General features: G+C 41.0%; 1 protein-coding gene across 1 annotated transcript; it reads left to right on the top strand.

The window, feature by feature from the left end:
- The first annotated feature begins 8,380 nt into the window (after nucleotides 1–8,380).
- On the top strand, nucleotides 8,381–18,030 carry nrarpa (NOTCH regulated ankyrin repeat protein a). Its single transcript, XM_084047041.1, has 3 exons — nucleotides 8,381–8,448; nucleotides 11,693–11,866; nucleotides 12,493–18,030. Exon 3 carries the CDS (start codon nucleotides 13,239–13,241, stop codon nucleotides 13,575–13,577), a length of 339 nt encoding a protein of 112 aa, XP_083903167.1. The 5' UTR covers nucleotides 8,381–8,448; nucleotides 11,693–11,866; nucleotides 12,493–13,238; the 3' UTR covers nucleotides 13,578–18,030.
- The last annotated feature ends 523 nt before the right edge of the window (nucleotides 18,031–18,553 follow it).

The following is an 18,553-nucleotide window of genomic DNA, read 5'->3' as shown; positions in this document are numbered from 1 at the left end:
AATGAATACAAGAATATTTTTGACTATCAACAGCATTTAACACTGAATAAACCTTGTGCCTTGCCCGTCAAAACAGCATCGGATTGCGCGCGAGTCTGGCCAATTACGCGTGCCAATTACAGTGCATAAAACTCCACATCATGCTCAAACTTTTTGGGCAAGAGGTGAAGGTTTCCAGAAACACCAAAACCCTCAAGTCTCAACTGTTATTTCTGTTATTTTATTATTCATTATTTAATTATTTAAATCTAATATTTATTATTAGAGGGAGAAGCCACAAAGTGTTCCACAGTCACCATGCTGACTCAAGTGTGCATGCAATCATTGTAATGCAGTGCTATCCCAGCTGGCAGACCAAAACTATGGCATACAAGTGCACCTCTAATGGCCTAATTAACCCCAAACTTAACATCTCCACCCGTCCTCATGCAGTAACTTGTGGTGGGTATGTATGCACTCAAAGTCACCGCAAAAGACTTAGCTCAGCCCAAGGAATAGATAAAGCAACCAATAATTGGCGACTCGCTTCAAACCTTGGATGTGCCCCCGAGATAAATGCTGACGCACATGGCTGCTAACCACTTTAACTGCACACTACTTCTTAATTCACAAATTTGGACTTGCAACCGTTGCATTCTGCATTTGGCCAACTGACACTTGCGGGTGTCAGTTGGCCAAATGCAGAGTGAAAATACAAACATTTCTGTGCGAAAGCAAGAAAAAAAAAGATCTGAGGATCACTAAATGCATGAGTGTAATGTGTGGTGTGTGAAAGTAGTGTTGCATGGATTAAATCAAATGTTAGAATGAGTGCAGTGCGATGAGGAGAAATCAAAGAAAATTTGAAAAGAATCCAGGAAGGTGTCGAAGTGTCCTTGAGCAAGACACTGAACCCCTAATTGCTCCCGATTAGCTGGTTGGTGCCTTGCATGGTTTCCTCCGCCATCGGTGTATGAATGTAAGTGTGAATGGGTAAATTTACATCGAATGTTGACGTTTCTGAACTAAGGGTAAGCATGTCAACATTTCCATGTCAACTCAATCATTGATTTCTCCAGCACCATCCAGCCTTGCCGGCTAGCTCAGAAGCTCTCTGTGAGGACATCACCAGAAGACCTCAGTACGTCAGACTGCAGGGCTGGTAAGCAACACTTCCTGTTCACCGTCTACGCCAGTGGTCCTCACCACGGAACCCCATTTGAAAGGATTTTGTGCCAGGGACCCCCATAAGAAGATTTGTCAACATTTTGTGCAAATGTGTCAAATTCTTCGAAAATAGCCCATCTACAATGGGCTATCATGATGCGCCCAAAAATAAAATTGCGCTTAAGTGCTTTAAACTGTTCCTCATTTTGGTGGGGACCCCCTGGTACCCCCTCAAGGACCCCCTCGGGGTCCCTAGACCCCAATTTGAGAACCACTGCTCTACACCTCTGACTTCTGCTTCAACTCATAAAGCTGCATCATGGATGACAGAAGAGGAATACAGAGCCCAGGTGGAGAGGTGGAGGTGTAGATTGGTGTGACCACAATCATCTTCAGATCAAGGAGATGGTGGTTGACTACCAGCGGAGCACAAAGAGGCCACAAACTCCCTTCACCATCCGTGGAGATGGGGCGGGGAAGGTGGACACCTACAGCTTCCTGGGAGAACACATGCACAATAAACTGGACTGGACCTTCAACACTGAGATTCTCTATGGGAAAGGGCAGAGCAGGCTGTTCATCCTGGGGAGGCTTATACTGTAGTCTCACCTAGCCAGACAACTATTCCACAATCTCTGAATGCTCTGTCTGGAACTACACTTCCCAAAAGCTGAGAAAGGAAGCTGTCATCTGTTCGTCATTTCCATTCACGAAAATATATTTTACAATGTCGATATATATATTTTCATTTTCATTTCCCAAGCAAGCTATATATCTCTGCTGTCGGGCAGAAACCAGCTAACTCCAAAATGTTAATTTTTCAGGAAATGAAAAGGCAAAACAAAAAGTGGAGTTAGGATTTGTTCATCATTGATAAGAACAGCTGAATGGGCCTCCAAGCTCACAATGAGGTTGGAGGTCAAAAGGGTGTGGAGCCTGGTGTCAGCAAAACTTTTTTTTTTCCCCCAATATTTTTCTTAACCAACACACAGATGTAAAGGGTGTTCAATAGCACTGATTTATGGAAATAATGAAAAAGCTGAAAGTTAGTTGGTTTCTGCCAGACAGCGACGATATGCTTCGACTAATTTGATTTACAGTACAAATTTGCACGACTGCTAAGATGAAACGGGAGAGGTGGATCATTTTCAGCGCTTCCGTGTTTCAGACTGTATGACGGAAGCATTTGGAAATTGTGTGAGGCAACAGTCTGTCTCATCTCTCCTCTTAAATGTACCAATCCTGTTTTTCATGCTTACTGCTGTTGCCGCTACAACGCTTGAATTTGTTGTGAGCTTGTACAAATGTAGATATGGCATTTTCATCAAAGATATTTGGTGTAGAGGGAAAAAGGAGGGGGGTTAGGAGACCCCTGGGGGGACCCCGGTCAATGAAGTATATAGGGTTTAAGTAGTTAAGGCCTATTACGCCTCACAATGTCACGACAGGGAGTCCGAGCTTGAGTTGGTCCCTCAGTATAACAAACTCTTTGTCATGCATGTTTGAATCCTGGCTCCTGCTATGCTGCATCCTCTGTTTACAGTCATGTTTCATTTACATTTTAGGCATTTAGGCAAAGATCCCATTCATACCCAATAAAATTCATGTTATTTTAATTGTTACATTATTTAGGTTTAATGATTTACAATTATTACAATTATTGTGATGTCACGGTGTAGTGACTGGATGAATGAGTGCAGCAATAAAATAACCTTAAGATTCTGCTGCAATGAGGAAAAATACGAGTTTTCAAAAAATCTACAGTATGTAGGCTTACTGGGCTGGCTGCCCAATTTATTAAACCGGCCTTCAGTAGCATTCCCTTCCTGGCAGCCTATATATTCTCATGTTTTCACAGATTTCACTGAATTGTTTTTTTAAGCCTGGGGCTATTAAATTTAAGTAAAAAATAAATTAAAAAGTGTGTGTGTGGTGGTGGTGGTGGTGGGGATAGCAACTTATTGTGTTCATGATAAACAGGTAGGGATCCATCACAACGATTGCGTAATCTTCAGATCAATATGAAAAGTAGGTTTAGGCCATTGTTAGGGTGAGTATTGTTAGTACGACTAACTGCCAGGATATTAGAGGCATTTTTAGTTGTGTAGAATAATGTTACAGAAGCAGGCATTGATGATGATCGAGAATATGAATTTCACAGTCTATTGTTCTGAATCTGAACTGTGGTGTGCTGTGCTGTATAACACCGGATTTGAACATGGTTCTCCCTGGTGGGAATTCTTAAACCTGATTTACTGTATACTTCGTTGTGGGCCAGCGACATACACGAAAATAGCCCATGTAAGCTCACAGCGAGCTTGTAGATGTGCATTTTTTTCAGGAGACACTGGTGAGCAAGTATAATATACTGTAAATCTGGCATAAAGTGCACTGCTCAAGACTAGATACATTTGTTGCCAATGAGATGCTGAGGCCATGCACTTGCTCAGGTGGAGCTACTGTACTACTTGACACATTATCATGATTCATGACCCAAGTGAGATTGACTGTTATTAAGTAGACAGTAACAAATTACAGTAAAACTTTAATTGAGGGGACAAATTCATACACGTAATTAACACTTATGCTAATTATGAAGTAATGATAAACTCATACATCAATTCATGAATTTGTCATTAACTCATTCATTCCTGGTCCTCACCATTAATGTGAAGTCACTATGACTTGACCAATTAAGTGTAATATAGGCTATCATTAGTTAAGGATGTTATTCCACAGGTCCACTTTTATGCCCACATAGGATGACATGTTACATAACGTTTCTGATTCTGGTTAAGTTCACCATTAGTCTAGTATTTAATGATGATCAGTAAATTAACTAATGTTTGAGTTAGCGTTAATTACGTGTTTGAATTTGCACCCTCAAAAAAAGTGTAGAAGTTTGTCGAACAGGTCCATCATTTTTCGATGAATTGAATACACACAGGACCCCAATGGAAACGAGCCATAGTGCTTTCTTGGGTTTATCCTTTTAGCATCTTTTTGTATGCAACGGTACCTCTGTGCTTTTTTTTGGGCAAACTGTTAATCAATCAATCAATCAATCAAATGCAGCCCGATGTGACTAGAGCTGAATCCGTTTATAATGCAAAATGTGGGTCGTGTATTTTTTTTCAAATTGCTTTTACACGCATAGCCTAAGTCTTAGAATAGGCTTTGGTTGTTCACTCTCACTTTGTTTAACCACTTAAACCCCAGCATGTGGGTATTGTGCTGAAAATAGCAGATCGAGAAGCTCACGATGAACTTTTATTTTCAGTAAAGATTTCCCCACAATAATAGAAAACAAAAAAATACACTAGTAATGAGAGGGTTACCCATATGGGGTTTAAGTGGTTAATTTAATTTAAAAACATGCTGAAACATCTTGGCTTGCAATGTGCTTTTCTTTTTTTACTTCTGAGAAATGTATTATATTGCAATATTCTTAGAATCTTGTAGCTTTGACTGAAGTCTTCTTCCAGCCCCTCTCCTGTCCTGTCCTTGTGCCCGGGCGGTCGCAGTATCTTCTCTACAAGCTTTCCCCTCCTGCACCATGTTATTTGATCTGCTCTTTCTTTGCTGGGAAGAAAAGCTTGCCTCTTTCCCACGCTCTCGGAACACGTGGTATCCGTAATGAATTGGACGCAGAAGGCCCGCCCTCAAATTGAAACGTCACTTTCGGCTCGCTCGCTCTCTCTCTCTCTCTCTCTCTCTCTCTCTGTGTCTGTCGCAATGTTGCCATGTCCGCTTATTATAAGCAACTTTGGGTTTGTTTTTCTGTAAAGTGGCTTGTAAACATTGTTAGTTGCGGTTTGCGGCTTTTGGGCTTGTTTTAAAGTGTAGTTGCTTATTTGGCCTTGCTTCCAAAAGTTCGTTATTTTAACCAGTGGTTCTCAAATATGTTGATGTCATGGACCCCCAAATTAATGTATTTGTCCATAAACCCCCATCTGAAAATGTGTTGTGCCCAGTGGGAGCCCCCGTACCATTATTTGCGTTTTTAGATTGTTTCAATGTTTTGAAAATAGCAGATCTACAAGCTTGTATACCTGCTAACCGATGTATAGGCCTACAGTATAGGTTCAAAGTGCTCATTTGACCTTTTAGTCGCTTCTTTTGGGCTTGTTTTCATATGCAAAACCTGGCAACACTGGTGTTTGTCGCTCTCTCTCTCTCTGGACAGTTCTTTCAGACACACACGCACTACTAGGCCTATCATATCGAGTGTGAGCTGTGCGCTATAAGGCTGTGCGTCAGTCAGGGCCGGACTGGAGCCCCTCCTGTCTGCTCTATAACTCCTGCAGGCCCGGATTCGGCGCCAAAACTCGGCTCACAACAACCAGCCGATTCGGTCTGCATGGCTCACAGTCAGAGGAAGTTGAGGAACCCCATACCAGTGGTGGAAAAAGTACTCACATTTTTTACTTAAGTAAAAGTATCAATACTGCAATGTAGAAGTAGGCCTACTATGTTACTCAAGATTTTGTCAAAATTGACTTGAGTAAAAGTACAAAAGTATTGGTATCAAAATGTACTTAAAGTACCAAAAGTAAAAATACTAATTCTGCAGAATGTCCCATTTCACAAGTTTTCAAATGTAAAAAAATTAAAAAAAAATCCCAATGTGTCTCATAGTGACACATTGTGAGCTTGTAGATTGGCTATTTTAAATGTCAGAAATGTATATACAGGGCTAAAGTGGGTAATGCATGCTTTGTAATAATAATCCAAATCTACCAAAAGTAACTAAAGTTTTCAAATAATTAATAATGATAAAAAAGTCAAGTAAAAGTACAATATTTGCCTCTGAGATGTTATGGAGTAGAAGTAAAAGTACTGAAAATTGGAAATACTCCAGTAAAGTAAAAAATACCTCAAAATTGTACTTAAGTACAGCACTTGAGTAAATGTACTTAGTTACTTTACACCACTGCCCCAGACCTCAGTGGTGCTTTAAGGCTGCCCACCCCCACCCCTCAAAAATGCATTGTTTATCAAAGCAATAGACCAGAAATGGATGCATAAATAGTGCCTGAATGGATGTGTGTGTGTGTGTGTGTGTGTGTTATCTCTGACATTCTCTGTCTGTATGTGCGAGTAGAATCTGCTCAGGGTTTGAAGACGAATGAAACGACAGCCTTTCCACTACTACAGCAGCTATTCAGGGGACCCCTCCTAATAACCAACCTTGGTGGTCCTCAAAATGTCATGGACCCATTGTTGTCAACTGGTGGTTTAAATGCCTGTTAATCCAGAGAGATGTGGCCCACTTTATATCTTAAATCAGGAGTGCACTGCTATGGGCACTTAGACCAAAGCTAACGCCTTCTATTATTTTATTGTTAAAGGATACTTAAATGTAGCCACTCCCATGGATATTTGTCCTATATGAAATGTAACAATTTTAGCCTACAATAACTTAAGAAAAAAAATCACAGACTATGCAATTGCAAAGTAGCCATATAATTATTTATAAAAAGGTGTGCGGTGTCCAATCCGAACGTTTTGATCAGTTCAGAAATCTTAGCTAAACAAAATGGAAACGGATTGACTTAGACAATCGTGTTTGTTTCAAACATATGCCAAAGCAGAGGCAAAAGATGGGCTGCATGGGGAGAGCAAATGCCACAGTTTGGGGGAGATAGCCGTCAAATAATGAAACTTGGCTCCTATACGGTCTGACAGATGTTTTCCAACTGTCCAGACATAGATAGAGGACAGATGTTTCGGCTATATCCACGGGATGTTCTGTGTAGGTTTCAAGGAGAGGAGATAAACTGGGGATGATGGAGCTAAAAGCTTTTAACTTCGTCAAGAACCCAATTGAAACACCGAAAATAGCCGCTCTACAAAGCATTGCACACTACACCATCATGTGCTACAACTAAAAATAATAGGCTACTGTAAGAAAGAATATTGTGGAAGAGGTCATGCTGAAGAAGGGCATTTCACCTCTTATTATTGCATGCCACGCTCAGCACATTTGACAAAGATGTGAAAGAAATTAGTCTGTTTTTTCCCCCTCCCCCAGATGCACAATGTCTTGCAGCTGTATTCTGCACGGAACAAACACATAGGAAGGCAGCACCCACACACCAACAGCAAACACATTCACCTCCTGGCTCTGCACCATAGACTGTAAAAATGAATGGACTAAGTGACGCAATTGGTTTCTACAGACCGTAAATGAAGCTGATTTTTCAGCTATTTGAAATCCGCCATCTTTAATATATACAAAAAAGCAACCGGAAATCAATCCCTAAAATGAATGCTATTTGGTTGGGTAGCTTGTCAATCAAGAGCAGGGGCGGGGAATGAATGCTATTGGTTGTGTAGCTTGTCAATCAAATCATCCCGCCCCTCCTACAGCATACCCTACTTTATTGTCAAATTTAAAATAGATGGGACCATAATTTACCAAAACGCATATCATGATGATTGAAAGAAGACGTAAAACAGCTAAACTATAGGCCATTCATATGAACTGTCACTTGAACTCTCTTCCTATATCGACTCAATTTCAAAGCAGGAAGCTGGCCCCTTGCTCTGCACACACAAAATGTGGATAACGACATTTTATTGATATATCTCACATCTAGACTTGTATGGTAATAAACCACTTTATTTGAAATGTGTTGATGATGAAGTAGGTTGCAGTGGTGTGGTACACTTGCTATGCATACCATGTCTATAACGCATAATACACATACTTGTAATGCATTATAATCTGCTTATAACATTGTATGATTATAGATATAAGAACTCATAAATATTCATAGTGCTTTATAACAATAACCATAACACATTATAAAGTGTGACTTATAAGGTCAAGTATATAAATGCATTGTGATATGCATAAAACACTGTATACTTACAGTTATAAGCACTCATTACATAAGTACTCATAATGCAATCATAATACATTATAAACCATTTTATAATGACACTTTCTATGCATCCCATGTTAATTCCCATAGTTGTAAGCCATTATAATCATGTTATAATGCTTTATAATCACCCTTACAATGCATTGTAATCACTGTTAAAATGCATTATAAGTCACTATAAGTGGTTATAATGCATCATAGACATGGGATGCATAGCAAGTGTTACCGATTTGTTTTATACATACTTTTGTACTTTTACATTTTACTTTAAAAGTTTTTTTTTAAATGTTGTAGTAAATGTTGAATTCCGGACTTTTACTTGTAACAGGGTAGTACTTCTACATTGCAGTATTGATACTTTTCTTAGTAAAACATATGAACACTTTTACCACCACTGCTTCTCACAACACTGGTAGGTTATGACCTTTTTTTGTCGGATGTGATTGTGGCGTCCCTTTTTCTCTCGAACTCGCTGCCTGCACGCATCAAACCACATGCAAGCATGTACAGTTCAGAGTGTGGGAAAGAGAGGAGTAGGCTACAGTGCCGCGGCTGCAGCCTAACCCATGAGATAGGTGCGTGGTTAGAGGTAGATCACACACAGCGCGTTCTCCAGATGAGCATGCACGGCTCCCAGGATGACAAACGGAGCAGACGGTTATAGATGGAGGCTACTACCTTGTGTGGTTTCCACGCTTTTAACCCGTGAGAGCAACGCGCAGGATGGTGACACACACACACACACACACACACACACACACACACACACACACACACACACACACACACACACACACACACACACGCCCAGTTCCCACGGTGGCCGGGCAGCTGAGCGGCGTGTCAATCTGCGCACAGCGTCACCTCTTTTCACTTGCAAAAAAAAAGGAAGTAACGCAGGCTTTTGTTATTTGAAGTCCCAAAGCCTCGCCATTTAAAACAACTGGAATATATCCGCAGTTTATGATCTCTAAGCAGCCACGGCCACCTGTCTGACGACCAGAGGTGTTTAGAATGAGCGGTACAACTGAAGGCACACAGGTCCCCGTTTGGAGTTATTTTTGTACCCAACCATTTGGCAAGCCATTGAAGGCAACATTGTAGACACTGCAGCTACATCACTGTTTCCCTAACTGTGGGTCGGGACCCATATGTGGGCCGCGGACCAATCTTTATGGTTCGCGAGTAAATACCCCTTTATTTTTTGTTTCCTACATTTTTGTTTTTAATCATTATTATTACTTCAAGAGATTTAAAAAAAGAAATACCCCCCAAAAAAATCAAAACGTGTTTGTAACACAAAAGTTAAAAACAAATTCAAACTTTTTCTAAAGAATTCCATAAAATAATAATAATACAAACAAATCCATTAATTAGGGGGAAACTTCTTAAAATACTTTTAAGAAGTAATGAAAATTACAGATCTACAAGCTCTCAACACATGCCATGAGCTTGTAGATCTGCTATGTTCACTCCTGCATGGGGAGACATCAGATTTCTCTTTTGGGTCTCAGTCCAGCTAAAAAGTTTGGGAACCACTGGTCTACATCATCAATCTCCACAACATCATGTTTTTTCCCCCAACGGACACCAAACCATGTTTGTGTGTTTGAAATATTCTTTCAAAGCATTTGTATTGTAATGTATATATTTCACCATAATGAATCTCATCGTTAATCTACTAAAGTCTCATGTCAGTTCCTTGGCTGTCACTCAGTGTGTCCTACAGAGAAAGTTGGGACACATTGTTGTGAACTGCTCCCTCTCCTCTAGTGTGTCATTTTCAACACCTTTTCAGACCAAAATTAACATGAAAGAGGGCTGTTGAGGATCCCTGTAGTCTTTTAGCTTTTCATTTGTAAATTCACACCGCTGTGATAGCGTCCATGCTACCGGGCAGTGGTGGAAGAAGTAGGCTACTCACATGTTTTACTTAAGTATCAATGTTGCAATGTGGAAATACTCTTGTTACAAGTAAAAGTCTGGAATTCTAAAAATGTACTTGAGTAAAAGTACAAAAGTATTGGTATCACAATGTACTTAAAATACCAAAAGTTTCACACGTTTTCCTGGCGGAGACAAAAATGTATGAAAATCTTTTGAAAATAGCAGATCTACAAGATCACAATGTGTTGCATGGTGACGCATTGTGAACTTGTAGATCGGCTATGTTCAAATGGCCTAAATGTATATAGGGCTGAAGTGGTTATGTTAATGTATGTTTTGTAATGATAAATCAAAATGTACAAAATAACCAGTAGGCCTATTAAAGTTTTCATGTAATTGTAGGGGAGTAAAAGTACAATATTTGCCTACAGTACAGACATTTGGAAATACTCCAGTAGCCTATAGTAAAACATACCTCAAAATTGTACTTAAGTACAGTACTTGAGTACATGCACTTAGTTACTTTCCACCACTGCTACCGGGACTTCTAAACCCCCGAAGAGAAGAGCCTGGTCGGTGTTCTCATAAAATATTCCTGCTGGTAATCCCTTCTAGTTGATTTGAGTTAACTCTATCCCTGATTGCTCTGCAGTTTATTGCTCCGGTGACATAATTCCCCTGTCTTTAATGTCTGCGTTTCATGTGGTATCAGGCCTACTAGCCTGCAGGATATCCCATATAAAACGAACTTTATTGCTGCTGGCTGCTTAATATTTTCTGCAGACTGCAGTAACACTTGGCAGCGCCCCGCAGACCACGCCCTCACCCTACAGTTTCAGGAAAAAATCCAGTGTTAAAGCTGCTATCCGGAACTTATAGCTATAATGAATAAAACGTTATTTTCAGCGATGCATATGGTGGAGTAATACAATAGTAGCACATCTGCACTAGTTGTAGGTGGTCTCCCTACTCTTTCCATTGACAAACTGAGACCATGTTGTCGGGTAGGTCGGACACCTACTGGTTGAGGAATTTAATACATAGGACCACAATGGAAACAAGTTCCCTGGACTTTTGTTTGTGTCTATCCCTTTAGCCTAAATGTTTGACTGTACCTCGTGCTGTTTACATTTCTGTCTAATAAAGGAACAGTCAATCAAAAGTGTCTGGGCAATATCTCCCATAAAAGTAACTGATTGCAGCTTTCATTTATCCATTTGTAACTCTCTCTTATAATTGATCCCAAACGGTTGGTTACATTTGTAGGCTTCACTACAATTATTTGACAACTTTAGTAACTAGTTACTTTATAGATGTGTTATTACAAAACATACATTAACCACTTCAGCTCTGTGTATAGCCTACATTTAGGCCATTTGAAAATAGCCGATCTACAAGCTCACAATGTGTTGCTATGCCACACATTGTGAGCTTGTAGATCGGCTATTTTCAAAAGATTTGTATTTGAAAACTTGTGAAATGAGACATTCTGCATAACGAGTACTTTCTACTTCTGGTAGCCTACTTTAAGTACTTTTACTCAAGTGCATTTTGATTTCCGGACTTTCGCTTGTAACAGAGTGTTTCTACTTTGCAGTATTGATACTTTTACTTAAGTAAAACATTTCAGTACTTTTACCACCACTGTAGGCTGCACATACTCTGAGAGTTAAATGAACACTGGGGGTTTTAGAGTGCAGGCTGTGGCCCCTCCCCTACCTAAGCCGGCAGCCTATAACCACTCCACGTTTCCTCCCATTCCACCACAGTTGCCTCTGTGAGGGAGTATTGTTATGCAAATGTGGGGCGCGTAAAACATTCCCCCTGAGCGCAGCGCAGGCCAGAGAGAGTCTCACACGGACCTGCACGGACCACCATACACGCCAGGCCCTGCGGTGGATTTCTATCGTTTTCGTCGCTACGGACCCGTCCATCTGTCACAGGCAAGTAATAACGCTGTTACAGACGATGTTTGCATGGGGGAGATAATGCGATATCTCAACTTGAATAGTGTATACCAGTGGTTCACTTCCCAAACCTTTTAGCTCAAGTCTCAAGACCCAAAAGAGAAATGCAATGTCTCCCCGTGACCCAAACTAGTGAAAATAGCAGATCGTTGTGAGCTTGTAGATCGGCTATTTTCACTACTTCTTATACATTTGTTTTTGAATTTATAGAATTTCTTTGATTTAGGGCATTTATTTATGAAATTATTTAGAAAAATGTCAGAACTTGTTTTAAATTCATGGGGAAAAAAAGATTTTAATAATTAAAATAATAATAAAGTAGGCTATGAAACCATTAAAGGATGTTTACTCACGACCCATAACAATGGACCTGCGACCCACAAATGGGTCCCGACCCACTGTTTGGGAAACCACTGGTGTATACGAAACTATGATGGCTCTCGCTTGCGCGCAGTCGTTGAATCATGTGGTGGAATGCGGTGGAAGAATGTAGGAATCCGTACCGGGAGTGCATGGTTGGGGGAATCGGCGCTATAGTAGCCTCTTCTCAAAGCGTAATAAGGTTCGAGCTTTCATGTTAAAACGTTCTTTTCTGTCCTCAGACACCCTGGCCACACGGAACAGCGACAGGTCCAGGGACGTGTAGCCTCGTCGGGCAACAGGCTGGGCCTCTTTTTTTCCCGAGACAAAACGACGGGTTCCAACGGGCTATAATAGTTTGGAGATAGTTCGTATTTGCAATTTCTCCAAGTGAAGTCGGAGCTATCTGTTCTCCATCCCATGCTACAGACTGCCTGCTGCTACGGAGAGGGTCAGAGGGACAGGGACAGCTACACACTCCTTCTGACTCTGGGATCTCTCGTCAAGCCCCCTTTGTTATGTATTAGGGATTTAAGGATCGCTCCTCAACTGTTGACTTTTTTTTGCACACCACGTGTGTTATTCGTCTTTTGTCCTTTTTGGGATATATACATACTGTCTTGTCTCTTCACTAGGCCTATAACACTTCTCGAGTGACTTAACTGGTTATAATTCATTGCAAAACGGTGGCATCGCACCAGAACAGAGACAACAGCTACACAGCGAGAAGACGAATATCTCGCTTTATAGGAGCCAATAGGCAGGATTATTATTGTGCCCAAACCCCCTTTGATATATACATTCGGTCTTATCTATAAATACTCATCGAGTGCCTTGATAATTTGGTTATAATCCAACGCAAAACTGTGGCATCGCACCAGAACAGAGACAACAACTACACAGCGAGAAGACGAATCTCTTGCTTTATAGGAGCCAATAGGCAGGATTATCATCGTCCCCAAACAAACCCCCCCAGTGCGCTGCCACCATGAGCCAGGCCGACGTGTCGACGTGCTCCGCGCCGCAGAGAGTCTTCCAGGAGGCGGTGAAGAAGGGCAACACCAAGGAGCTGCACTCTTTGCTCCAGAACATGACGAACTGCGAGTTCAACGTCAACTCCTTCGGACCCGAGGGCCAGACGGCGCTCCACCAGTCGGTCATCGACGGGAACCTGGAGCTGGTCAAGCTGCTGGTGAAGTTCGGCGCCGACATTAGGCTGGCGAACAGGGAAGGGTGGAGCGCGTTGCACATCGCCGCGTTCGGAGGCCACCAGGACATTGTCTTATACCTCATCACCAAGGCTAAGTACTCCTCTGGCGCCCGGTGATCTGTCTCTGCTGCAGGGCCGTGCTTTGCTGTTCTCTGCTGCAGGGCCGTGCTTTGCTGTCTCTGCTGTCAGGTAAAACTTAACTAAAAGAAAAGTCACGGGAAAAAAAGGAATAAAACACACGTTAAATGGCCCAGGCTCCTGTAAAAAAAAAAGTTTAAAAAAAAGAAGAGAGAAATACCATTTACATCAGGGGTCTTCAACGGGGGTCCGGGACCCCTAGGGGGTCCTCAGAGTTACTACAAGGGGGGCCGCCAAATCTTTGTGTGATAGGATTTTTTTTGGTTTTACATTAACCACTTGAACTCTAGCATCCCTACTCCATGGGGAACATTGGCCGAAAATAGCAGATCTACAAGCTTGTATTGAGCTTGTAGATTGGCTATTTTCAGCAAAGATTTTTGGGGGGGGGGGGGGTTAAGTGGTTAACAGTCTGAAAATACATATTAACATGAATCCAACACAACACTACACAATGATAGTAGTGTCAAACAGGTCTATGAAATCCATGACAAAGTTTAATCTGCAACACAATTGTATACAATGTGCAGCGGGGGTCCCTGCTTCATCTTTCTCTCTCTCTCAGCTAAGGGGTCCTTGGACTGAAAAACGTTGAAGACCCCTGATTTAGTTGTGCCAAATTGTATAACGACAATAAAGTAGGGCCTATACCTACACAATACACACTCCCCTCTCATTCAAAACCAAACGGGGCTCAGTCTGACTCGTGAGTGATACACCACATGTTTTATTATAGAACCTGTATCGGCTTCAACATGAATCTTTAACTAAAAAGAAAAGAAAAGAAACGCCATTTTGGTGAGTTTGTTGGTACTAAAGCTTTCCTCTTGAATGTGTATACTAGATTGTGACGTCCAGTATAATATTAAGCCGGTTGCTGTGTGCGTGTGTTGCGTGTGTTTGAACTCCCGAGTGCAGATGGCCCAGTTTGTATAAGCGGAGTAGACCTCCTCCCATCCTCTTCCCTACTGTCAAAACGCTTCTTTAAGGCAGTGGTTCTCAACCTGTGGGTCGGGACCCCCAGGAGGGGTCCCCACATGATTGTTTTGGTCGCCAGATGACAGTGAAGTGACATTTTAATTTAAAAAATACTTATACCAATAATAAAAAAGACCATTACTGCATCAAAAGTAATCAACACACTATACTATAAAAACTGGTCAAACATTAGCCAAATTGTCAAATAATATATAATGGTGAAAATAGCAGATCTACAAGCTTGTAGATCTGCTATTTTCACAATATTTATCTGTGGAACCGAGTCAAACTAAATGTAATGCCTCAACTCCTACAATTCCAAGTGCTTGTCAGGGTGGGGGGTCCCCAGTTCAAATGTGATTATTTTGGGGGGTCACAGCCTGAAAAGGTTGAGAACCACTGCTTTAAGGGAGCCCATTCTTGACCCGTTGCTCCACGTTGTTCACTAGTGAGACCCTTTTAAATTATTTTCTGTAAAATATGGCACTTGATGCTATGGCTGCATGCTGGAATATCTGAAAGGGAAGACACATGAACAGGAGAAGAAGGGCTGCTCTCTGTTTGGCCACTATTAGGTGTATTTTCTTTTATTAATTCATTCATTGATTTGATTTTTTTTACTTTTCATTTGATTTTTTTCAAAGAGCGGCATTATATCCAATTCGCTTTTCAGATGTGTTAATCACGATGTAACAACGATTGACTTCAATAATGTTGTGAAGTACTGTACACAATAGCTTTACTTTGATTCTGTAAAAATAGAAAAACAGTAGGCCTAGTTCAAAACGTTCTGCCTACTGTAAGCAGACTTTGCCATGCTGGCGTCCAACTTTTCAGGCCAGTGCGACCACTTTGCCAATGGTCATTGTGTTACTAGAACCGCTGCTTTCGCTTTGTATCAAAAAAAAGTCACATTTGGAATTCACTTTATGATCTCCTTTCAGTATTTTATTAACATACTAGTCATCACTGTGAAAGCAGACTGGGTTTTTTATTTATGAAGGTACATTGAGAAGATGCATTTTTTGAATATGTTGTGGTTCTTCTTAAAAATCTATTAAGTTTAAGGATATCTAGGGTGACTCAAGCTGCTTCAGACTCGTAGTATAAACTGTCCCTTATGGAGGTAGGCCTGCCATTTCCCCTTCAAATACCCATCACTTCACCTGTAGTCTGCACGCGCACACGCACACACACACACACACACACACACACACACACACACACACACACACACACACACACACACACACACACACACACACACACACACACACACACACACACACACACACACACACACACACACACACACACACACACAGACACACACAGACACACACACCCACAGTGGACTTTTTCTTTCACCCATGGACTTTGGTTGCCTTTTTGCCAACTACCTCGACTATAAAGTATTCTCAAGTTACTCAACTCTCTCACCACTCAGTCAAGCTGTTTGGAATCGAAGAGCTTCATATTATCTGTCTATGGTCATCTGCATGCCAGTATGTTTTTCCTATGTAGCTTAACCAGATGGACTTCATATTCCAGACAGAATCATTCATGCAATGTATTCATCACACTCATTTCTGCATCCACAGTCGGGACAGTTTATTTTCACACTACAGCCAAACTAAATTATCATAAGCAAAGCGTCATTTTGCCTTTTTGCAAGGTCGCCTACGATTGACATAGTACATATGCACACACACAATTGTTGCATGTCCCTCCCTACAAGTCTCTGTTTTCTGTATCTCTTCATCAGCTGAACGCCTGCTATGGTCGTTTTGTATTAAAGTTTTAACTTTTGGTCAAGCAAAAATGGAAATTTATCACATGACTTATAAATGCAGGGAGTTTTATTGCACAAAAATGCGAAGTCTCGTGCGCCTCCAGTGTATTTACTGGGTAACTGCAGGCCAAGGCTTTGGAATAGTTATTACTACTGAGCAGGGCCCTATTATACTGTTGGATGATGAAGAGTTGATAAAGAACACATGACTATTGCAGGAAATCACAGAAGAAAAAAAAGAATTTGGTTTCAAAAACTTGCCTGCTGCATTTGAAAGTCATGGCACCCTAACGTCTGTATCAATGCTGCTTATATGTTTCTTTTGTTTTTTGTTGTCATTTTTAAAGCCTACTGCTAATGGCCGACAGATAGATGTCCCACACAGCACCACTTGGCCATTTCATGAGAAGCTGTGTGTGTGTGTGTGTGTGTGTGTGTGTGTGTGTGTGTGTGTGTGTGTGTGTGTGTGTGTGTGTGTGTGTGTGTGTGTGTGTGTGTGTGTGTGTGTGTGTGTGTGTGTGAGTGAGATGGGTGGTGATTGTGTGCAAGACAGAAAATGGGGTTTTGAAACTAAAATCTTTTGGAGAGAGTGTGTACATGCACTTGCTTCTTATGGGGCCTAATGTTGCTGTGTTTGTGTATCAGTCATAGAGTCCAGTGACTGACAATATCCCACTTTAAACCTGGAACAACCACAAATGAGTAAAGCGATAGATCTACCACATCAAGGTATAGATTGGTATAAAATAAAGCAACAAAAAGAAATATGCATCGCTTGTCTTAAACTTGAGTTTTGTTTTTGTTTGAATATTGCACTGATGACTGTTGTTGATAAGTTGGCTTTTATGCGTCAACATTTTTATTTTTTTTCTGAATAGAAAAAACAAACAAACAAACACAACAAATACTATTGTATAAAGATATGCTCCAGGTGATAATGTCCTAATGTGTATGTTACTTTGTGGGAAAACGTGATGTTTTTTTTACAAAGATGTGTGTATCTCTGTGATTGGGTGTATGTATATATACATATGGATATATATATATCAACGCTGATGATGATATCTTGGGGCACTTTCTTTTCTGAAGTGCTGTCTTCCTGTTTTATGATAGGGGAATAATACATTTGATGGTAAGATCATTGTAACATGATTAATAAAATTGCACGGTTGTGTGGTTGTTCGGCTTACCAGGGTCATAACATTTATGACGTAAGGAGCTGGCCAACGGATTGATGTATATGAGTGAGATGATTTTTTACAAAAAAAAAAGTGCTGATTTCTTTGGACCAAGTTGTGTTTCTGAACTTGCTTCATTTCAAGCAAGAGGAAACAGTTGATTTTCATGAGTGAAGCCTAATTTATGCTCCGTAGTACGAAGGTGTCGCTTGCTGAAAAGAACTGATCTTCAACGCATTGGCTTGAAAATCTGATATTTTCGTCGAGCAACACCATCATGCAACAACGTATAAATTAAGCTTGATGCAGATGTTCCATCAAGTTTGATTTTTTGTTTCCTTTTTTTGTATTATTTTTGTTTGTTGAACGTTTGTAACACTGTGATGATGTTGATGTGCGATGCGATGCGGAGATAAGTGCTGTATTATTTTTGTACGTTTGTGTACAAGCCAGTAAAGAAATCATTAAACTCAAACCTTCTGTGTATGCATACATTTCTTCCTCATCTCCCAGGCAAACTGAGTTCCTCTGGAGAGCCCTCCCCTATTTTCCATAGAAAAGGATGGTCAGAGAAGCATACCCCCCTCCCCTCCCAAGCCAGGCCCAACCCAGATCCCCATTCTTTCTTTTGTCATTCATCTGGCCTCATCCTTTCACTGTTGGGATAAAAGAGCCCAGTGCATTGTGGGTAGGCCCTGGTTTAAAGAAGGGGAACCTCCCGTGTGTGTGTGTGTGTGTGTGTGTGTGTGTGTGTGTGTGTGTGTGTGTGTGTGTGTGTGTGTGTGTGTGTGTGTGTGTGTGTGTGTGTGTGTGTGTGTGTGTGTGTGTGTGTGTGTGTGTGTGTGTGTGTGTGTGTGTGTGTGTGTGTGTTGAGAGAAAGAGACTGAGAGCTGGTTTTATGTTACTCTCACACTCTCAAACACTCTTTCACTCTCCCTTTCTGATGAATAAGGCCCCAGCCTTTTACTGCAATTTATCTCTTCTCTGTGCTAAAATGTTACGTATTG

This window comes from Gymnoscopelus microlampas (genome assembly GCF_963454915.1).
Source record: "Gymnoscopelus microlampas genome assembly, chromosome: 21".
NCBI classification, from domain to species: Eukaryota; Metazoa; Chordata; class Actinopteri; order Myctophiformes; family Myctophidae; genus Gymnoscopelus; species Gymnoscopelus microlampas.
The sequence above is the reverse complement of the archived record's forward strand: the minus strand, read 5'-3'. Positions and strand labels throughout refer to the sequence as shown.

Coding starts and splice junctions, on each gene's coding strand:
- nrarpa (XM_084047041.1), top strand. CDS start 13,239: ATGAGCCAGGCCGACGTGTCGACGTGCTCCGCGCCGCAGAGAGTCTTC.